The sequence below is a fragment of the Drosophila eugracilis genome, unplaced genomic scaffold (genome assembly GCF_018153835.1).
Source record: "Drosophila eugracilis isolate 14026-0451.02 unplaced genomic scaffold, ASM1815383v1 contig_2154, whole genome shotgun sequence".
Taxonomy (NCBI): Eukaryota; Metazoa; Arthropoda; class Insecta; order Diptera; family Drosophilidae; genus Drosophila; species Drosophila eugracilis.
The window spans coordinates 177,855-201,750 of record NW_024573038.1 but is presented as its reverse complement, the minus strand read 5'-3'; the positions used below and the strand labels follow the sequence as shown (position 1 = coordinate 201,750).

The 23,896-nt window shown below is 38.1% G+C and overlaps 2 protein-coding genes across 4 annotated transcripts; one reads left to right on the top strand and one right to left on the bottom strand.

The window, feature by feature from the left end:
- The first annotated feature begins 6,066 nt into the window (after window positions 1–6,066).
- LOC108116783 lies at window positions 6,067–12,579 on the top strand. 3 transcript variants are annotated; one of them, XM_017228829.2, is made up of 4 exons: window positions 6,067–6,146; window positions 6,185–6,362; window positions 6,741–7,041; window positions 11,118–12,579. In XM_017228829.2, the coding sequence occupies exons 2-4, from the start codon at window positions 6,209–6,211 to the stop codon at window positions 11,959–11,961; spliced, it is 1,299 nt and encodes a 432-aa protein (XP_017084318.1). In that variant the 5' UTR covers window positions 6,067–6,146; window positions 6,185–6,208; the 3' UTR covers window positions 11,962–12,579. The 3 variants fall into 3 exon arrangements, with proteins under 3 accessions (XP_017084318.1, XP_017084317.1, XP_017084319.1); XM_017228828.2 differs by having other exon boundaries at window positions 6,072–6,362; XM_017228830.2 differs by lacking the exon at window positions 6,185–6,362 and having other exon boundaries at window positions 6,108–6,146.
- Window positions 12,580–15,684: 3,105 nt separating this feature from the next.
- On the bottom strand, window positions 15,685–16,363 carry LOC108116747 (RUN domain-containing protein 1). Its single transcript, XM_017228766.2, has one exon. It carries the CDS (start codon window positions 16,297–16,299, stop codon window positions 15,841–15,843), a length of 459 nt encoding a protein of 152 aa, XP_017084255.1. The 5' UTR covers window positions 16,300–16,363; the 3' UTR covers window positions 15,685–15,840.
- Between the last annotated feature and the right edge of the window lie 7,533 nt (window positions 16,364–23,896).

Genomic DNA, 23,896 nt, shown 5'->3' with positions numbered 1-23,896 from the left:
TGGGTGTCTGTTTGTCGGAATATTTAAATTTTGACCCAACCCCATTCAAAATACAATTGTGGCGTAATCTACAGCTGTGTGTGGCTATGGAGTTTTAAGTTTCTCAGAGAGGTGATTCTCTCTTTATAGTTTGTTTATTTCCCTGTTTTCCACTTTTCCCTGTCTCTTTATGTTAATTGAACCGCATATCATGTATACTCAAAACCCACGGTAGTCTTGTCCCTAACGATAAGACAGAACCGACGGTAGGGTATGACTAAAATTTCATATGTATATTTATGAAGCTATTTGAAAATATCCAGGGGGTTCGATATACTTAACCGAACACGATAAGATAATTTCGCTTGTAAAAAATGTTAACTTACAAATGAGATTGTTAATCGTTAGTTTTTTTTAGTATTGATATACTTTTAATACTGAGGACATTTAATATCAATAAAAAAAACAGTTGACAAAAATAAAAGGTAGGAAAGATCGCATTGCATAGGACTTATCCCATGACGAAAGATATACTTTTAGTTTACTTTGAATTTATATTTTTTACTACAATAAAAAAATATTTTTCTTCATACAATTCGACATTATAACCTTCTCATGTCAGAGGAGCGAACACGTGTCCTTTTTATATATTAAATTGTCAAAAAAGTCTTGCGGTATAAAATTGGTCACAATAATGCGATTCAAGTCAAATATGCGCCGTTTTGTTCGATGACGCGTTCCCAACGAGATGCCAACTTCATAATGCATCTCTCATAGAAGCTCGCTTCCCTATTGGCAAAAACTCGGAGCGTGGCGCATATTCGACCACCTCTACACCAGAATGAAAACATTGATACCATCGTTGTGCGTTGGAAATGGAAACTGTATCGGGTCCATAAACCGCACAAATTTTATTGGCGGCTTGAGATGCATTTTTGCCTTTATCGTAGTAGTACTGTAAAATATGCCGTATTTTCTCTTTATTTTGCTCCATGATTGCAACGCTATAACACACGAACGACTTAAAAGAAAAGAAAATCAATCAAACACGTGTTAGCGCGTGAAATGAGCTTTCCAAAATGGTATAGTATGACCTGATGCAACGAATAAAACAAGAACTACGCGCTTTAAGCGCCAACTATATATTAGATTCGTTGAGAAGTATGTAACAGGTAGAAGGAAGCGTTTCCGACCCTATAAAGAATTATATTTATATTCTTGATCAGGATCAGTAGAGAACACGATTGAGCCATGTTCGTCTCTCTGTCCGTATGAACGCTGAGATCTCAGGAACTATAAAATAAATATAATAAATATAATAAATATAAAAAATATAAATAAATAAAGCGCTGAAATCTCTAGAACTATTAGAGCTAGAAAGTTGAAATTCAGTATGTATAATCTTTATATGCCAGCGCCTCTTAAAGTGGTACCATTATCCGACCACACCCACTCATACGCTGACAAGGCTCAAAAGATGGATTTGCATTTTTTAGAAAAGATGATATCTCGGTAACTATAAGAGATAGAAAGTTTGGACTATAAGATACCGCGACTATAAGATACCCGTTACTGTTTTACACAATTTTAAAATATTCATTTTGCTAGTGAAAATTCACAGAACGCCACCTATTGTCAGAGAAACCATATTGAGTAACTGATGGTGACGTCACTGCCCATGTGGGACCTTAAAACCTACATTTCTTCATAAATAGCGAAATAATGTTCCGATTTGAAAAATCTTTGGTAAATCGATAGATATTGATAAAAATATGTCATACAAGGTCAAACGATGGCATACTATGTAATATTATAGACGCCACAGTTTTTCGCGGTTTGTGGGTGTTAGAGTGGGCGTGACCGAATGAGTTGCTTTTGTATCTGATAAATACGCATTCCCAAGCCTAACTAGCTAGCTTTTATAGTACCCGAGATTTTTGCATTTTTGGTTTTACGGGTTTTGTGGGCGTCAGGGTTTTCGGGCTAGATGGAAAAAAACCAATTCACAATTGGGGCATCATTTAAATCTACATGCTTAATAGGAACTTTCTATCACTTAAAGTTACCGAGATATCAGCTTTTCTACAAAATGCGAAAACCGTCTTTCGAGCTTGGTGGGCGTAAGAGTGGGTGTGACCGGATAATGGTACCACTATAAGATGCGCTTGCATCTCAAGATTATACATACCTAATTTCAACATTCTAGCTCTAATAGTTCCTGAGATTTCAGCGATTTTAGTTTTCAATGATTTGTGGGCGTTAGAGTAGGCGTGGTTGGGTGAAATAAACTTGCGCTGCGTACGCACCTCAAAAATCTGTTTGCTTAATCTGAACTTTGAATGTCTTATAGTTCCTGAGATCTCAGCGTTCATACGGACGGAAAGACGGACATTGCTTAATCGACTTCGCTATTTATACTGATCATAATACATACATATTATATACATTCTATTAACGAATCTAGTAAACACTTTTACTCTACGAGTAACAGGTATACAAATTTGTATAAAAATTTGTGCCGCAGGTTATTTTCACAACTTTTGTAAAAATTTGTATAGAAATATATATTGAATTTCCGGGCTTGATTACCCCAAATTAAGAAGTTTGACGGGATTTTATAAAAAGTCAAGGTGCCAACTTATAGATATAAAATTGCTAGAAAAATGAGAAATTCCGAAAAACTGTATTGCAGACACAGTGCGTCGGCTGTTGCACTGTAATAATTTTAACGGCCTTGTAGCGAAAAAAAACGTTCTTAACCTAAAAAAATGTATTTAAATTTTCTTAAATGATGTAATAGCATCTTCTGTATTCAACATCCTTTTGAGATAATGTCATTTTCGCGGTCGAATGGAAGTATAATCTTTTTGGATCAGATGAATTACTGTTAAAAACAAACACCTACTTAAATATTATAGTCAAGCATATGTTGACAAGCCTTAAAGCTCTTCAAACTACCGGTAAACTTGGCAGGCGACAACGATCCAAAACATGGAATATTTTGGGACCTAACCCCATGTAGTGATTACACAGGTCTGACCTGTGGGATATTTTGAAGATATTCGTCAAAGGCTAAGGGCTAAAAGAAATGCAGAATATTAGTACTTATAAAACCATTGTACAAGTTTAATATCTTATCTTATTTCTCAACTTTGACCGGGTAACTCCAAGATTATATTGTAAAAAATTAGACTATTTTGAGTAATTTAAAAAGTGCTTTTTAGCTAGAAAAGTCTTTCTAATCGAACTTTGAATTTACTTACTAATTACTTTGGCACTAGAGGTATTCCCAAATGTAGAAAATTCACCGACCAAAACTCTTTGTCACTCAAATTTGTATGCATAATTCTTTAAAGCAAATGGATGGTTTCAGTGCCCCGAAATAACTACTCAGTCTATTTAGACCATATGCATATTTACCCATTTTCATACAAACTTAATAAGGCGTAAGACGTATAGAATCAATTTCGCTTGCAAGAGTTTCAACTTGGCTTGAAGAATTCGAAGACCAAAAGGGTGTGTCCGACGCTGAAGAAGATCTTCAGATCAAGAAAGAGTGGGGTAGACAAGGAAACTGCAACGGAAGCGGGCTATCGCCTGGCCGAGAAGAAAGAGGGTGGGGGTGGCGGACAAAGGGCGGGGATCGCACAGTTTTGCCAGAAAAATGATCGTGACAACGTTTGTGCGGGCACGTTGTGCTGCCCCAAAACAGAATACATTAATTGACACTTGGCCGGAAATAGTTCATTAGGCATAAATTACCTACAGACAAAGCGTTTTCATTCTGCTCTGACTTTTCGTTCGCCATTTGCCTCCCCGACGGTTCAGTTGTTGATTTCAGTTGCTGGATTTCAGCGGCTTAAATGATCGGGGGACAAAATAGACAACCTCAGATGGTCATATTCTTATCTGAGCTGCAACTCTCTCACACACACGCACTTCTTCAGTTGCTGTCCTTCTTCAGCGCTCTATTCCTCTCTCTGTTGCTCTTTGGCAAGACCAACATGTGTGATCCGAATGTTCGTTTGTAAATTCTACAAACGAGGAAATACGATAATGAACTGAACTTGGACTCTACAACTGCAGCGAACGAAGGCAGCGAAAGAAAAAGGCCACAAAAATACACTGTGACGAAAACGAAGTCCCCTTCTTATGTCGGTTCAAGCATATATTTGAGGCTTAGTAATAAAATAACGCATCTGATGCTTAATATATAATAATAAAAATGTATGATTTCATATTGTATTGCCCGTGCTCAACAATAAAAGGGTAGGATCAATAGGACTGGCTTAATACTAACAAAATATTTTAGCTTCTGTATACCGCTTATTTTCTATTGCTCTAATAAGAAACTTTGGGACAGTGTATTGTTTAGGTGGATGTACGATTACACTTATTTTTCTTCACAATTGGGGTATTACTTGTTATGATCGGACCATTCGTATATTAGTCGTTCCTCCTATGTTTTTCGATGTAAATAAATACTTATACATATGTTTAGCTATACATATATACATATACATATGTATGTACATTTCAACATATGGATGTACATATGTATAAACTTTATCCATTTTAGCCCTCAGAAATCTCCGGGCATAATTACATGAATCACACGTTCTATTTTAAAAACTCCTAGCAAGGTGAAGTTGGAGTGTAGCGCTAAGCAACTTAGGCACATTCAGTGGCTCGCAGTTTATTTCGTGCAGTTACTAAAAAACTAAAAAAGATATTTAAAAAAATGTAAACCCAGTTTTTTAATAGGGAATATTAGCATGTTTATTAAACTAAAACGATTTTCATAATCATAGAAACAAAAAACTTATAAAACAAACTTATATAACAAAAACAAAATATTCAGCCTTTTCGTGCTTATTTCGTGCAGCAGATTCTACTTAACTTATTATTTGTAATTTAACAGCTAATATTTTGTACATATGCATACTTTCTGGATCAGGACAGCTTTGAAACAACAACAAATTTTTTTAGTGTAGCGGGAATAACGACTCAAACTTTTTTTAGCTAACTGCAAGGCACTGTATATGTATGTATGTATATTCGCCAAAAACCATTTTTTAAGCTTGATATATTCATGTTTATGTATTTATAAATAAATTCATAGTTTTTTGCACAAAAATTCTCGCAATATTTAGAAAAAATTGTTTTAAGAAATATTTAAAAAAAAAGTATGAACATTTGTATGTACATATGTATAAAATAATTCAGCCATAGGTAGTTTAAAAAATGTAAACTGTTTAAAAATAGGAATTATGCACACGTATTCTATATGCATGTGTACATACATACATACATACATACACATGTATGCATGTAGAACATGCATCCTAATTTTCTGGCGACTAGCTTAAGATTGAGTTATCGAAATTCGACAGCAGGAACTTAACATATACATATACATACATACTTACATATGTACATAAATAGATTTCCCTCTGAGAATTTTTTTGAGTTCTGCGGGAATTGTTGGGGTAGAGGTTAATTTTTCACAATTTGGGCTGAAATCCTCAGATTCCAACCACAGCTGATAAGCTAAAAGTGCAGGGTATTCCGTAAACAGCCACCAAGAAGGGCAATCGAAAACATGTAGTATACATACACTATACATGTATAGTGTTCGTCCGCTAAAAACCGAAGCCGAACGCGTCAACGGATTTTTGGATTACACACATTTTCTGTTTGCTGCGCACGGTTGTTTGTTTGTGTGCGTGTGTCTCTGCTTTTCGCTCGCTTTTACTTTCCATGGCGTGGCTTGCGATTGTGATTGCGATTAAACGGCGTTTTCCACTTGGAGAGTCCAATCGCGCTCTCTTGTGCGCCAAGAGAGCGCTTTAGACCTACATGGCTTGATCAGCTAGTAGAGGGGCTGCGACGCCGGCGCAGATAACGGGAACGGAGGCAGCAAGCCACAACTGAAGAGCGGGAGAGAGTTTAGAGCGCTGGCTCTCATGTCGAGCGCGCGTGATTTTCTGGCTCTGAAATGCGGGCTTGCTGGCAACTGCGCCGGCTTGACGTCGACTGCGGGGCAGCGCAGCCCGCTCGCCGCGGTGGTTGTTATTTTCTGGTCTTGGTTTTTAGTTGCCGTTTAAACTTGGTCGTGAGAGGGTAGCAGCCCTGTTTCGAGCCGCTCGCGATCGCGTCCTAAAACTGTGAGTACTGTGAGAACCGTACCAACACAAGCTTGCAGATCCAAATCCTCTAGCATATTCTGATGGCCCCCGTGAGTGGCTGTTCGCCCACCGCCACCCAATCGCTGCAGGACATGAGTGCCGCCGCAGCGGCTATCGCCCTTGACATGAAGCCTAAGGGGGAACCCCACCCCCTTTCCGCCGCCACTGTCATGCCCTCGCAGAAGATCAAGAAACGTGTGTACCCAGATTTATTACCCACAGTAAACACTCAATATCACTAATTTTTTTAAGACGAAGTGCATTGATCGTTCATAAATCACTATCAGAAAAATTAATTTTAACTTTTCGTTGCTCAATCAACTTATTAATCTTAAATCTAGAAAATTTCGATTTATAGAAGTTTTACTGTATATGTGCCGTAAAAGTGGTCTGAAAAAATAATGAATTGTTTAATGTTTAATATGGCAACCATTTTTAAAAAATGTTTTTTTAAGTTATGTCTATTTAATCGAGTTCTTTAGGAGTCTAAACAAGTAGAGACAATTCCACAATTCTTAACTTTTATACATACATATGTACATATGTGTATGCATTCATGTCTATATTCGACAGTGGTGCGCCGCAACGCCTCCGACAAGCTGAAGCTCATCCAAATGGTCCACGACAATCCAATTCTCTGGGACTCACGACTGCCCAACTTTAAGGGCGCCGAGGAGGAGAAGAATCGGGCCTGGGAGCACATAGGTCACGAGTTCAACGCTCCTGGCCGACGCGTAGCACGGGCCTTTAAGTCGCTGCGGGAATCCTATCGCCGTGAATTGGCCCACGTCAAGCTTATGGGGAACGGCTTTAAGCCCAAATGGAGCCTGTACGAGGCAATGGACTTCCTGCGCGACGTCATCAGAGAGAGAAAGTAAGTGCAAAACGGACACATTTAGAGCGATAAAGTGCTACAGTCAAATTCAAAGTATGTATATGTATACATATATCTTCTGAATTTTTAATTTGTTAGGTTTACGACACTTTTCTATATATCACTGTGCATGGTGATGTTGATCTCGAATAATATTGGCTTGGTTATGCCGCTGACTGTCTTCAAAAGATAAAGCTAATATCACTCTAGTTTAGAACTAGAAGACCTCTAAAGGAATTAAAGGAATTTTAGTTTGGCTTCCTTTTAAAGAGACGAATACTTCTTCATAGATTTCAGTTTTTATATTTTGTTATATTTTAATTAAACCAGAATCGACCAGCCGAAAACTAGTGATGAAACCCGCGTCTCTTTTTTTTGGGACTTTTAAATTTTTCTATGTAAAAGAAACAACATCTAAAAAAAAAAACATTTAAATTTTGTTGAAAGTTTTTAAGTTTTTTATATCTGTATTATACATATCTGTTTTTTTTCTAATGACAAACAAATATCATCCTTTGTATTAAAGTGGCTTTAAAAACAAAAATCTAATACGTCAGAGGCAATCTAGTTTTCTTCTTAAGTATATTATTTCAATTTTTTTATATCGGTAAATCGTATTGTTTTAAATTGTCAATGTTACTTGCACCAAAATTCTATTCGTTGACTTGAATTTCAGTGATATCGATAAGCCATGGCCAATATATCGAGTCATGAGCGAGGGTCAAAGTGCAACTCTCGTTGTGAATAACGGCTTTCAGTTTTGTATCGTTCTTTGTTGTTTTATTAGTGTGTCAGACTTGGCTTGATTCATGCTGAACTGAGAGCTGCGAATTTGAGCCTAGCAGGCCCACTCCCTATATGACTAACCTCCCTTCTACCGCTCCTGTATATATGTATGTAAGTTGAAAGGGCCCTCATAGATTGAAAATTGTCATTTCCCCCTAATAATTCAGTTGCTTCTCTGATAAGTAACGTGAACCTAGCTTAGCCAGACTCGATCAAAAATTAGTGCAGGGTAATTCCAAGAAGCTTATCATTTCATGGGAGTAGCCACTTCTTTTTAAGTTCACTATAAAAGTCTTCAGTGTAGATATGACCATGTGAGTCATTACTTAGAGCTAATAAGTTCTTAAAAATACACGCGAAATTGTGAAAGGATAAAATAATTAATACCATAAAGCAATAATATAAACACTTTCCTTTGTAAACATCCCAGCATTATTGTAAAATTACAATACATCACATACCAAATTTAATTGAACCGATAATTTTAAAATTGGTATTTTCATAATAGAATATTCCATATACCAGACAAGCCTTAAACATTAAAATGCAGTTGACCTACTTATGCCAAATCTAAAATTTCCGTGCGTCACAGATAATTTCCTTTTAAGCCTCCATACACAACACTTATTCCTTAGCCCTGTGGTCTTGCATAAACTCCCATCCAGGCGAACAAATCTCAGTTTTGTATCTGAGAAAACATCTGCCGGGGAAAAAGAATAGCGAATACAGCATGCATGGGTATACACTAAGGAGCGGTAATGTGGAAAAAACCAACCCGAACAAAGGAATGACCGGGCCAGAGACTCGCAAATGGTCTCAGTCAAGAGTCTGCCCCGTCCAATGTTCTGGCTCATATGGAGCCGTGCTCGAGCTGCGGGTATGGGTGTATGTGTGTTGTACTTTATGTACATATTTATATGAAATAAGGCCATTTCCTTTCAATTGACTGTACCCACATGGGCAACAAGCAGTCGACGGCCCGACCCATGCCCGCGCACACTCATCCATGGTGTGTGTATATATTTAAATTTTTATTATTTTGAGCTGATAACAGACAGCTTAACGGGCCCGGCCATTCGAACAGCGCTTGAGCTGGAGCTATAGCCGCAGCTAAAGCCCCAGCCATAGCCATAAAACAGATCTCGGCAAGAGTGAAAATTATACAACGGCGCAGACTTGTTCCTACTTGAACCAAAAATAAATTGAGGGAAGCTGCAGGCGCAAGCCCAATGAAAAGTGCTGCGGGAGGGGTTCGGGACTATGTGAAGGCGGCGAGAGAGCGTTAAATTAATGAGAGCACTACGAAAATGACAATCAGTACTGAAGAATACGGATTGCGAGTGGACCAAGTTAGTTTCTCGCGAGCGAGAAAGGGGTTGGTGATGGTGAGGGAAAAATATGTGAGGCTCAGACTATACATACATATATACAGAGCATATGTGTATATGGATCGGTGTATGGGTAAGCAATTGAACGAATCGCTCGCACTGGCTTCGACCAGGGTTAAAAAATATGCCCACGGCCATTAGCCAGACAGATCGGTCCCGGCCAAGGGGTTGCTCCGATCCGGTAACGAGGTCTGGATCCCTCTCCCAGATCCATGCCCATGCCCATGCCCACATTCACTCTGTGCTCAGTCCTCTCTTGATCTGGATCTCTTCTACTCACACACTCGTGTCCACATTGATATGAATGTTCTGGCGAGCTCTGGCTGAGTCAAACTTATGATTTAATAAGCAAATGAGCTGCGAAATTACTAAAATTGTTTGTCTCTCAGTCATGCCCATCATATGAATCTCGAACCACGTCCCGAAATCACTGTCCAGCTATTTTTTGTCTTAGAATGCTTAAGCTAATACGTAACGGAAGGATAGTGGGATTTAGTCTGTTTTTGCCCTTTGGTTCCCGGGATCGTGAGACTTTTGTTTATAAAAGGCTCTGTTTACAGTTGATTTATATTTTAAGGATGGTTATTATAAGCTGTGATGTCCTTAAAACCTGACAGTATACAAAATTTAATATGATTCATTATATAAAAAAAATGGATTTTTTGAATGGTTTTAAAGTGCAAGTTAATAAGATCTAAGATAAGAAACCGCAAGGCTCAAAAACCTAGCAAAATACGCCACAAACTAGAATAAATGGATTGGACCTGCGACTGAGCGGAAGCAAACATTGATAAGCCAAACGTTTCAAAACCCGAAAAGAAACCAAACCAAAATAGAGTCAAGACCTTAAAAGTCCCAAGCAAATATAGCCGGCCCCGATTGTCGAACATGTGAAAATGTGTACCGGTGCGATTAGTCCTGCGAGGTTTTGGTCGTGTACCATGTATCAACTTTCAAATTTTTTAATTGTCAACTACCTGCGGCTCTTTTTTGTGATAAGCAACCTTGCAACCGGGCAGGGAACTCCTCAGAACTCAAAGGAACTCAGAGAACTCCCCCAGATCGCAGCATTTGGCAAAAGCCTCAAGAGTTGGGGAAGGCCTAAAATAGAAACGTTCAGCGTTTTCGAGCACCCGGCAAAAGCAGCTGCATTGCCTGGGAAAATGTTTTTGAAACTTGAGACGCGGGCTGAGACAGGAAACCAGACTGCTAGCTTGGGACATTAAAATAATTTCTAGTTATTTTCCCTATATTTATAAATTCATTCATTATAGCGTTGAAATGTCGTTTGGATTTTTTTGAGGTCTTAAAAATGTGAAAAATTTGACAAGTTTTTATGCTGTAAATATGACTTTTGAAATGGTCTCAAGGCACATATGTACCCACTTGTATAACTTATAAATTATGTCTAAGTTGTACTATAGCCAAATACTACCGCTATGTTTAAAATTTTTTTTAATGATTAGAAGGTTTCTTAGTTTTATAGGCATAGACTGGGCATCGGCTTTATCTGTAAACGCTAGTATCATCTGATTTTAAGGTATATGTGCCAATTAGGAGTCGTTTGAGTATAAAGTAAAATAGAAGGCATTATAGTTGTAGATCGTTTCTATACTTCTAGTAAGAGATGGCAATAATAAAATTGTACACCTTGCCAATTTCTTCTAAGATAAATATTTTGAATTTGGCTAACAATGTTAAGGGTATATGGTAGTCGCGGCAGTCTACTATAGAGTCCTTCTGTTTTTATTAAAAAGAAAACAAAAACCACTTTTTTATTATTATATTCTTACTTTAATATTAGCGGCTAATATGTTGAATAGTCGTTCAGCGATTAGTGATTATTTTTAATTGATAGATATACCAATGTAACGCTTCCTTCTTTGTTTATAAATATTTCAGGGGCGCATCGCATGCAACCGATCTCAGCCTGAACGCTTATGCCCATATAAGCAACAACAACAATAACAACAATAACAGCCTGGGAGCAGCCGGAAAAGCGGTGGCCCTGAAGCTTTCTTCGTCCTTCAGCGAGTCCGCCGCAGTGTTAAATCTCTCAAAGTGCTCCTCGTTGAATGTCAGCGGCGATGACTACTACTGCGATTACTACGTGAAACCCGAGCTAGAGCTTACTGAGGGCGGTGGAGCTGGAAGTAGTAGCAGTGGCAGTAGCTCTGGCGGTGGACCACTTCCACTGCCCGCTCATCAACACCCGGCTCACAACGACAGCCGGGTGAGCTCAACACGCAACGAGCGCCAACACCTGCAGAACAGCTACGATGACATGGACGCCAGCTCGATTCGAAGTGGAGATGACGACGTTGTTGAAGAGTTGGATGCCATTGATGCTGACTTTCCATATCCTCTGATCCTTGACTCGAACTCACGTGGGAGCACCAATGCTGGCGTGGACGAAATAACCTCTTTGCGCAAGCGTCGCCGCATAGCCGATCAGGACACCCTGGATGATGGTAATGGCGATGGCGATGCTGTCATCGATGACGACGACTATGAGGAGCAGATGTTGCAGCAGCACCGTCATCTTCGGCAGCAGCAGGGTTCATCTGCCACTGGAGGGCTTGATCTGCCGCCGCCACAAACTGTGCGTGAGGTTCTTAATTCTAAGTTTTGCGGCTTTATTTCTGCTAAGCTTAACAGCATGGAGGACTCGGAAGCAGACAATCTAATGAACCGCATTCTTCTGTTGCTGGTTCAAGTTCAGCAGAACGATGGGTCCACCAAATAGACGATATGAGAGATATGAAGTTATATTATCAAAAAAAAAGCTCATTATAGATTAATGCAGCTGCTCAAAGCACTCATAACGGATGCATTTATTGACATTCGTTTCAACTTCCCTTGCCATAAGAAATGTTAACTTAATTGCCAATGCCAAATCGGTGCCATACCAAAAAGATCAAACAAATAAGAATGGTTTTATAAAGAGATTATACCATTTTTTCGCTCTCATTTACTACAAAGAACAAAACTGAATAAAAAGACAACACAAAGACGAAAACAAAGAAAATAGGTAAAATAGGAATTTAGTGTAATTAAATTTCAAATGTTAATATTGTTTTAAGCGATCAACTGTAAATCACACTGACGCTAACGTCTCATCACATGAAACTATTATTCTATCAGAATCAGATCGCTGATCACCTTTAATATCTTCTTCTTTTTAAATTGAAGAGTTAAGAATTGAATATATCTATTTCACTATTTTTCTATAGTGAACCAGCCATCATATTACTGTTAGTTTTACAACGAAATATATATTTATAATTTTTTAGAAACCATACGAACGACAATTGTAATTATTTTTGTTATTCAATAAAATACCATATATATGGTAGAAAACGTAGTTAGTAATCTCTATTTTAATTAATTAATTTTAAATTATATTTAACATGCTATCCTGATTTGCCCGCGGAAACCTTAATCATAGGACCAGATGATATTCATTCATCTCTGTAAAACCCTGTTTACGTGAATTTCAGAGATGCCGTGTCATTGATACAGAAGGCGTCATATAATATAAGCAGCCAACAAAAGACAAGAACACCGCATGCGGCACAGCCTGAGATCTTCGCACACTGGAACGGCCCAGGTTTCGCAGATGTGGGCATGCTGAGGCGAACTGGACCAAATCGGGTCTGGGTAGCCCTGCTACGCCGCCATTAATGAAACTTGAATATCATAAGAAATTCAGGGTACCCCAGGCAGACTGAGGCATAGCTATACCTAAATGTAAACAACCCTTATCAACAGATTTGGCCAAACCAGATAACAAACCCTCAAGGCCCGAAAAAATAGCGCCGCGCATGCGCAGAAATCTGCCTTGGCCACAAATCAGCATAAAACTGGTTTTCCATTCAGTGATGGCTGAATGAATTCATTGTTAGCCGTGTTTTATTGCCGCTTAAGGGATGCTGCCTGGGATTTCGACTATGTAGTTTCCGGAGTTGGGTTCAATGACCATCGTCGGCTGTCGAGGCTAAACAATTAGATTGGCTTATTTATATTATTATATTTTACCTAATATTAGGTAAAATTATTTATATGTCGAAAGATATTGACCAAAGAAATAAGTACTTCATTCAACAAAATGTCAGGAATATCAGGGCCCTTGAACACTTATATATTTGAAATGCCGAAGTTTGGCGGGAGATACTTAGAGAAAGTTGTATGCAAAACATTTACTTTTCTAAATCGACTCAAGCATAATATTATAAATTTTCGTATTCGTACACTCCAACTATTCTAGTCCCTTGGCACTTATATCTTTATACATATATACTTTGACAGTTGCGATACTCGACTGCCGAGTTTCCATTTGTTATTTTCTGCAAAAACTAATTTTACAATAGACAACATTTTCCAAAAATGATCCATTTTAAAATTGGAAAAGAAAGGTAAAATAGGCTTGGTAAGAAGAAATTTGCTTTTACTGGACTGAAAAGATTTATATGGCTTTGTATAATGTCCCCTGTTATAGTCGAAATTAATTATATTTTATAAAAGTTAGTGGAAGTCACGTCCAGTCTAGATTCTACAAGCAGGAAACAATTTCGATGCTCCTTTCAAGTAAGAAGGAAGAAATATTTATTAAATGTCCATGTCCGTCTGTCCGTCCGCCCGTCCGTATAAACGATGAGATTTCAAAAACTATAAGAGATACAAAGTTGAGATTAAGCATGAAGATTCTTTAGGTTCATACGCAGTTTATAGGCAAGTTTATTCATCCTGCGACGCCCACTCAAACGCCCACAAATAACGAAAAACTAAAATCTTTGAAATCTCAGAAACTATTAAAGCTAGAAGGTTGAAATTTAGTATGTATAATCCATAGATTCCAGGGAATCTTATGGTGGTACCATTATCCGGCCACACCACCTCTTACGCCCACCAAGCGTATTTTCTAGAAAAGCTGATATCTCGGTAACTGTAGGTACTAGATAGTTCGGATTAAACATGTAGTTTTTGCGAATTGCGAATTGTTTCCGATCAAGCCACGCCCACTCTAACGCCGAAAAACAAAAAAAAGTTGTGCTTTAGAATACGTTTTTAAGAAATGCTACTGCAACTTGCCCCTAGTTTTCATCCGGCCACGTTCACTCTAACGCCGACAAACCGCAGGAAAACTGTGGCGTTTATAATATTATAGTGTATGTCTTCGTTTTACCAAAGATTTTTTTTAAATCGCAACATTATTTCGCTATTTATGAAGAAATTTAGGTTATAAGGCATCACATGGGCTCACATCAGTTAATCAATATGCTTTCTCCAACAATAGGTGGCGGTTTGGGAATTTCCATAAGCAAAATGAATATTTTAAAATTGTGTAAAACAGTAATGGGATATAGTTTCCTCTTGTTTTTTGCTTCTGTCTTTGACTACGTTCGGGCTCTAAGGGAGAGCAATAAAAAGCTGAAGATTGCTCTGAAATGGTTTTGTCACACCGAAATGAAATCACAAAGCATAATTACTATGTATGAGCTACAATACCCATTTTAAAATTGGCTCTAGCTCTTTTCTTAGCACGTTAAAAGTTTCGTTACTACTCTATTCAGCACAAAACTAACTTTTCTTCGTAACTATAATAATTCACTCGGATCTATTCCCGTGTTTCGAGCCGTACGTCAGACGGCTCCGCTCCTCGGTCGGTTGGGCGGGAGGTGGTCACTTGCACGTAAAGCAAAGGGAGCCCCGCGAAAAAAAAATGATCTTCCGCCTACTACCACTATACGGCCACAACAACATTTACATACTGAGAATAACTCTAGTTACATATAACAAAACTGCGTTATCCAATTTTAAAATAATAAATTCATTAGCAAAATTTACGCAGTGAAAAATTTTACCACCCCATGCAGGAAAAATGCATGTGACTTTTCTTACCTTGTGAGACATTATAACTTACGTTTTTTAATATATTTTGAAATAATAATAAAATTCTGATTAGGAAAAAATTTGTCAAATGTCAAAAATTAAATTTTAATATTATGAAAGCCACTGTTTCTCGTGGCTTGTGGGATATGGCAGAATGTCCTTGACCACCCTTAGGTGCTGTGAAATCTTACACTTAATCCCAACTGTCTAGCGCTAATAGTACCCGAGATTTTTGCGATTGATATAACGTAACTTGATATGACAATAGTTGTGGGATATGGCAGAATGTCCCTGACCACCCTTAGGTGCTGTGAAATCTTACACTTAATCCCAACTGTCTAGCGCTAATAGTACCCGAGATTTTTGCGTTTTAGTTATCCGCGTTTTGTGGGTGCTATAGATAGCATGACTACATACGGAGGCGGCATTAAAATACGTTTGGAATATTATTAATTAATTTCATTAAAAAATGATTGGTAGTATTTGCCAAACTAAAACTTGATATAACGTAACTTGATATGACAATAGTTAACATAAAAATAAAGGGTAAAGAAAAAAATTTAAGTTAAAATATATATCCTGTTTATTATGTGAAAAACAGAAATGAACAAAATTCGTAAGTTTCTAAACATTTTTTCATGTTTTTGATAATTTCTATGATCTTGGTTATTGCTTTCGGATTGCTCACTAACGTGACAATATGTAGCTTTGTTCATGGAATTCTCACATGTCTTTATAGACCTGCTTCCTGAAGGCAACCAGTTTCTTCGACCAAGTCGTCGATATGTCCTCTTAGCTCGCCGAGTATATTGATTTGTTTTGCGCGAACATTAGTTGCGGTAGAGAGGGTTTCCCCATGTCTGTGGTCAGTTCCATCCAGTCCCTGAGCTGTCAATCTTTCCAGGTCCTTAAGCAGGAAGTCTCTCTCCCACGATGATGCCGAAATTACTTGGCGCAGTCCAAACTGAACTTTGGCATAGTGAGAAGAGATTTTGAAAAGCGCCTCTTGCAGCTGCTCCACTTCGTCCTCGAGCTTGCACTCATATTTTGTCATAACACGGCGGACTAAGTGGCCTTCTGAGTCAAGATCGCTATGAAGTCGATCCTTTCCGAGTGGTGCCTTCGAACGCATGGTTAAATTGCAGCTTCTCTTGTTGGACGCAACGATATCTTGATCATTATATCCATTCATATTTCGTGGAAACCCTTAAAATTGACTAGATTCTTTTTCTAAAATGTAAATATTTAAAATAACAGCTAAAGGTTTATTTTGAAAGTGATATTCAAAGCAAAGTACATAGTCACACTAATATCGCCTTTAAAATACGAAAAAGTTCCTGATAATGTTGTAGATCAAGGTATCTGATATCGATAGCTTATAATCTTAAAACTTTGTTGCGCATAGAAACAGCCATCACTTAAATATGATTTCATTATCTTCTACTAAATGCAATTGTGTGAGACTAGATCAAGCTATCATTGTATTCCTATTAAGGGGTCCCTTGAACTCTTTTAAATTCGAATTCAAAATAGCAAAAAATAGTAAAAGAATCGCTTTAAATAAAAAATACAAGTATATTCAACTTTTTGCTTTAACTGGTGAAGGCAAATACTAGGATTTCGTGCTTTTTTAATTTTTGCAAGTAGGTAACATTCTTCCTCATTTATCTTCTATGTACATATTTAATTCGGCTTTTAAGTTCCTAAATATAAATATTTTTTTTAATTTCAGATCATTAATTTTGGTTTTTTATTTATTTCATATCTAATGTTGATATTTATTTTCAATAGCCTATATAGAACGATATGGATAGGACCTTAATTCATCTTGATTACTGGACGCAGTCAAGTAAGTCAGCTTAGAAACCAGTGCCTGCTTTTAGGCATTATGTTTTATATTCCTCAATGCTTGGGAATGCCAAACCCACAGAGTCAGAATAGAAATCATTCAGGAATGTCGGAGTAGAATGTCCACTTCTAGACTTAGTCTTACAAGTTTTTTGTAATATTAAATTTAATCAATTTCCATTCCCTAATTAATTTTGAATTGATTAAGGCTTACGTAAAAACAAACATTAGCCACCAGATGCTAGTAGAAAATTTATTTCCCAGTGCATAACAGAGTAATAGGATGTTTATATGATACTATAGCGTTACCAGTATAGCGTTATTTAAATGATTTGTCTTTTCTACAAGAATTGGACCAACATAAATATAAATACCTATAGTTTTATTTCCAAGCTTGATACCAAACTGCATTTCATATTATATTTTCGACTGACTACTTTTATATAATAAAAGTTGGAAGGAAAAAACACTAATAAATGAAATAGGTTTTAAACAGTCGTTGTATTAAATTAAAGCAACATACTCGTAGATGAATCCATATTCACAGTAAGATTAATTTGGTATAGCAGAGGAAATGGAAAATATCTGATTCATTGACATTCGGACTTAACTAGTTAACTGCACGGCTATTGTTAGGTGTCTCGACGGCCACGCACCTTTTACTACATTATCGTTCTCTGTTCATTTTAAAATAAGTAGTTGTTGCTAAGCCCCGGAGTGTAGATTGGTATTGCCAAAAAGGAAGAAATAAAGTCCAGCCCAACTTTTTTTTTTATATAATCGGCTCAAACTTGCTGTCGCTGATCGTGTGATTTATGTGGCTGTGGCTGCTCTGGAAAGTTGATCCAACATTCTCGCTCGTATAGTTCCCGAGACTAAGACGTTAAGGAATACAATATACCTTTTTACTCTACTAGAAACGGCTATAACAAAGCTTTGTTTCTGCGGCGTAGTGTGCTCGACGGTTGTATGCAGCACTAGCATGCAGCTTGTGCAACAACCTTAAAAATTGCCTGTTGTAATGAATGCCTGCCCTAGTCCCTTTCCACCATCACTTAAACCTTCTGGCAACCGATCCATTAATCGCCAGCTCTGCATTTGCGTCTATTTCTATGGTCGTGTCTATCAGTATATCTCTACATTAATGCCTAAGGCTTCAAGGGCAGAACACACCAACCATATTTTCGTGTATCCAAAAGATTTAGTCGTGTCGCGAGCAATTGATTTGCCGTGTCAAGTCCCCAACCAGATTCAGACGACTAGAAGTCTGCTGCAAGCCCTTGAGGAAATGCCGAACTGGAGGATCAGAGAACCAGCGTAACGTGGCTCCATGCTTGGAGCAAGTGCCTAGGTGCATCATTTGTAAGCGGATGAGCATGAAAACTTTATCAGGTTTTAGGGAAATTGAAAGGCGAAGCTTGGTTGCTGGCAGTAATGCCAGTCGCTGTTTTGCGTGGGAGCGACATATAGATAAATCGATTTTTTTGGTTTCATTAATCAGTAGTGGGGAAGGGTGGCGCGAATGCGACAGATGCGACAGTCAAAAGCGACTCTGTATCTCTCAGAAGAGCCTGTCGGCCTCATTGCTAGTAACATTCCTCCAAATATAAAATTTCCTCAATCATCGGAATAAATTGTTTTTCTTTTTATTGTTTTCAGGGGCAAAGATTGTTAATATTTGGCGTTATCCAAAATCTCAATGCCCGCTTATTTTTAAAATCATGATTGGTTCTAAGCCAAAAACAAGAAGAAACGCTATAGTTGAGTGCCGAGACTTTAAGATACTCGTTAAAAATTTTATTAAAAATGAATTTTAAATATTCACAAAGCGCCGCCTATTGTCAGAGAAAGCATGTTGAGTAACTGATAGTGAGGCCTTATAACCTTAATTTCTTCATAAATAGCGAAATAATGTCCCGATTGGAAAAATCCTTGGTAAATCAATTGATATTAACAAAAATATATTATACAAGGTCATACAAAAACACACACTATAATATTATGGACGCCACAGTTTTTCGCGGTTTGTGGGCGTCGGAGTGGGTGTGGCGGATCAGAGAACCAGCGTAACGTGGCTCCATGCTTGGAGCAAGTGCCTAGGTGCATCATTTGTAAGCGGATGAGCATGAAAACTTTATCAGGTTTTAGGGAAATTGAAAGGCGAAGCTTGGTTGCTGGCAGTAATGCCAGTCGCTGTTTTGCGTGGGAGCGACATATAGATAAATCGATTTTTTTGGTTTCATTAATCAGTAGTGGGGAAGGGTGGCGCGAATGCGACAGATGCGACAGTCAAAAGCGACTCTGTATCTCTCAGAAGAGCCTGTCGGCCTCATTGCTAGTAACATTCCTCCAAATATAAAATTTCCTCAATCATCGGAATAAATTGTTTTTCTTTTTATTGTTTTCAGGGGCAAAGATTGTTAATATTTGGCGTTATCCAAAATCTCAATGCCCGCTTATTTTTAAAATCATGATTGGTTCTAAGCCAAAAACAAGAAGAAACGCTATAGTTGAGTGCCGAGACTTTAAGATACTCGTTAAAAATTTTATTAAAAATGAATTTTAAATATTCACAAAGCGCCGCCTATTGTCAGAGAAAGCATGTTGAGTAACTGATAGTGAGGCCTTATAACCTTAATTTCTTCATAAATAGCGAAATAATGTCCCGATTGGAAAAATCCTTGGTAAATCAATTGATATTAACAAAAATATATTATACAAGGTCATACAAAAACACACACTATAATATTATGGACGCCACAGTTTTTCGCGGTTTGTGGGCGTCGGAGTGGGTGTGGCCCGTGGCAAGTTGCAGTGGCATCTCTTAAATACGTATTCATAAGCACAATTTTCTAGCATTAATAGTTCCCGAGATTTTTGTATTTTTGGTTTTCCGGGTTTTGTGGGAATTGTGGCTAGATAGAAAAAAAAACCATTCGCATTTGTAGGATCAAAAACCCTACATGCTTATTTCGGCCTTTCTATCACTTATATTCTGGGTGCAAATCGAGGTGCGTAGCCCGTCGAGGAACAACGTCAGTTGTCAGCAGTTGCGGATTTAAAATGTGAAGCACATTTGAGAGAGGCACGGCAGCCGAGAGAGAACGGCTCTCGAAACGCACCGTACTGAGAGCTTTATGGCAAGCTCTTTGGCTGGAAGGTCGCGCTTTTGTTGTACAGCAACCTATTTAAGAGTGCTTGACGTTTACTTAAGAGCGTATATAAAACTGGGAATATTCCTCATTCCTTTACTGAGAGGTCGACGAAGAGGGGCCTTGTTCACGGGGACCATACAGTCCCCTTATACGAACCTACGGCATTCCCAATTTTCCAATCAACCGAAGTGTGCAGCATTTGAAAAGAGCTGAGAGAGTCTAACTGCACTTTGGCCAATTTCGCTGTCATTTCGCCGGAATCCTTGCAGCTTTCGGGAAAATATGGACGAATTTATGCGTTTCAATGTTCAATCTTAATATTCCGGAACATAATTCGCAGAAGTGGGTTGCCAAACGTTAGAGCTGGGAGTGTCCGGCATCAGTTACTTTATACATCGGCCCTTGTCTCTCATTGGAAGACTTCTGGACTTTCCGCCCGACTTCGATGGAGAACTCGAATCCGATTCCAGATAGACATGCATTTTCCGTCATCCAGCGACTGCGTTCAGTTGCAAACGGACGATTCAGACGAACTGTTCAAAGCTCGGTTGTGTGAAAAGCTGAAGCTGCAGTCTAGAATAAGTAAGAAACGTAAATACACGGGCCAAAGTGCCTTAAATGCGGTAAGTCCCGGCTCCGACAGCTTTTGACAGTTCGACCACGTCTCCGATTCTATCCGTGCTACTCGTCGGCTCCGTTTAGTGCCCGGGAACTGTTATTTAGACAGTGTGTTTTGCGTGCGTATACTAAATGAAAGGAATTCCAGTAAATAAGAAAAAACACCTATTCGGGAAAGCCATTAAAGTGCTATAAGCGCTGTAGGGCTTTTCATTGGGTTTTCGCTAATAATTTTAGACTTATTTTGATTTTAATCAGCTTTAATTCTAATTATTTTTTTTTTAATCGGGGCAGAAATTTAACTTTGAAAATTCAACAGGATTTGCTTTCTCAGTTGAAAAGTTTTGGCACGTGTCAGAACCTTGGAAGTTCTGCGGATTCCCATTAAGGTACTAACGAGGATAATAATAGTTCTGCATTGTGATGGGCATATAATCGCAAAAGGGGTTTGCTCTCCGCAGACTGTCCCATTCAATATTTATCTTCGGTTCCTCTCGGAAAATAACGAATAAGCTGCCGCGTAAAAAATATTATATTTTACAAACGATCAATCGCATGTGAGAATAAACTGTGCAAAAAGTAAATGACCAAATACTGATCTAAGTGCAGGTTATTTCAAATTATTAGCACTTAACAAACCTAACGAAGCTGAACACTTTAGTAGCCCTGAGGCAAAGAGCAACTAGGCAGATCGGGTAAGTATGAAAAGAAAAATATATTTTGCATAAGTCGAACAAGTGTTTTATTTTATTAGTTTCTAATGAGGTATTCCCATTGCACCAGTAGGAGATATAAAAGCTTCACATTCGAATACGGGGAAAGTTATGGAATGGTAAAAAATAGTAAGCAGTAAGCCAAGCCAACAATAGTTTAGCTATTTATTTGAACAGTCAGTCAGTCATGAGCCTTTTAGTTAATATAATATCAAACAGCATCATAAATTCTATTAAAACAATAAACAATGTACAGTGCACAGAAAAGAAAGACAAGAATTTTAATTAAACACAAATAAGACAGGCGCTTGAATGAAAAAGGCAAGCTAGGAGTGGGAAGCACTTTTAATTGGCGAAGGCCCCGAAATGCATGCTATGTTTTTGTTAAGTTCCACCCTTCGGACCCATTGATTGTCATTCGGTTCCCTCGATCTGAGAAAGCACTCGGGATAGACTGCTTCGAGATGGGGGCGTGGCAAGTGCTCTTCTGTAGGTGAAGTGCGAATTGAGGCACCGTTTAAGTGCTGCCAAAGAATAGCTCACTGCTGAAGTGGAAAAGCGCTCTACAAAAAGGAAAAACGATGCAAAAGATTCTACAGACCATCACAATAGGAAGCAGCAGGGGGAAACACAAAAGCAGTGACAACAAACTGCAGAAGCTTTGTCTGTCATAAGATGAAAATTGAAAAACGCAGTAGTGAGCCAAAATTATTGCAAGGGCCGAGTGGGATGACTCAAAAAGATTGTCTTATTGCCTTAAGAAATTTAACAAAACAAAATATATAACATTCGAAAATACAGGGTTGTTAGTAACAAAAGCCGTTACGTAGAATTATCCAAACAGATTTCAAAAAGCATACAAAAATTCAATTTTTAAAATGCTCTTAAAGCGTAGTGGTATAGCATTTAACCATCGAAGTTTAGTATGGGGAGCTTGAAGTTACCTTCCTGAAAATAATGTACTTTTACCGAAAATGCAAATATCTCACAAACTATAAGGAGCTAGAAAGTTGTGCTCAAGGCCACGCCAACTCTAACGCCCACAAACCGTGGAAAACTGTGGCGTCCATAACATTTTAGTGTATGTCTTCGTTTGACCTTGTATTACAAAGATTTTTCAAATCGGAACATTCTTTCTCTATTTATGAAGAAATTTAGGTTATAAGGTCTCACATGGGCAGTGACGTCCCATTAGTTAGTAAACATGTTTTTTCTGACAAAATGTGGCGCTTTGTGAATTTCCACTGGCATAATGAATATTTTAAAATTGTGAAAATTAGTAACGGGTATCTATAGTCACGGCACTCGACTATAGCGTTTCTTCTTGTTTTTTCTTTAAGTGTTTATGATTGCATGTCAATAGTATTTATTAATTTCTTAAAGGGAAATAAATGTGGACCTTTGGATTTTGTTTCGTGCTGGGCCATCGCTTCTGGCAATGTGACATAAAAGTTTAAATAATTGTAGCCACGAAGGGGCAAGGGGACTTGCGCATCATATCGACCAATAATTGTAACAAATTAAAAAGCTGTTCCTTTTTATGCAAATCGATTGATGGCATTCGGCACGCATATCGGGAAACCTAAAAGGGGAGAAAGGTCCATGGTTTGATTCCAAGTTTATTTGGGTCTTTGGAAAATTGATGTCTTTTATATTTTTTTACTTTTTTTTTATCCGATTCTGAATACATATATACAATAATGAAGCATATAAAATATTTTAATTTTTAACATATAACTCATTTGGGAATAACCTTATATTAAATCTTTTACTTTTAGCTTAAGTGAACAAAAATGTCATAGTCAGACACAATATATGTACAAGTTTCCTGAGAATAAGGCATTAGTATCGAGGTTTACAGGGCGCCGACTTCGTGACAGTCCGCAAAACAGCCTAGGTATTTGTCCCATTTCCCGAACTTAAATTGGCACTCCCTGCCTGGTGTAATTTCCATATCACATCGCCCAGAATACAGCTCTCGGCCATTCTGCTCCCAATGCTCGGTAGCTGATCCCTCATCCCCGATACAAAGGGTCTGGAAAACACAAAAGCGCGTAAGCGTATTATTTATAGCCTGTATATGAAGAGGCCAGTAGGCGCTGTGCTCCTATGCGCTGCGGATGGTTGTGCACAGAGCCTTCACCGCAAACCTACGCATAGTTTATATTTTTGCCAGAAATTTGTAGAGCTGGGAAAAGTTTTCGGATCAAATTCCGCCCTCATCTATCAGTTTTTGCTTGCTTTGGTTTCTGCATTTTGTAATAGAAACAACCGTTAGCGGCATTTGAACCCTTTATACTTATTATCCCTCATTCTGCTGGCTGAATGAGCATTTCGGCTACATTTGATATATAATTTCATTCTGATTATGAAATTTGAACCCGTCGGGTTATAACAAATATGTATATTTAAAATGAGCCATCTGTTTCTGAAACCACTTAATCCATGGTAATAA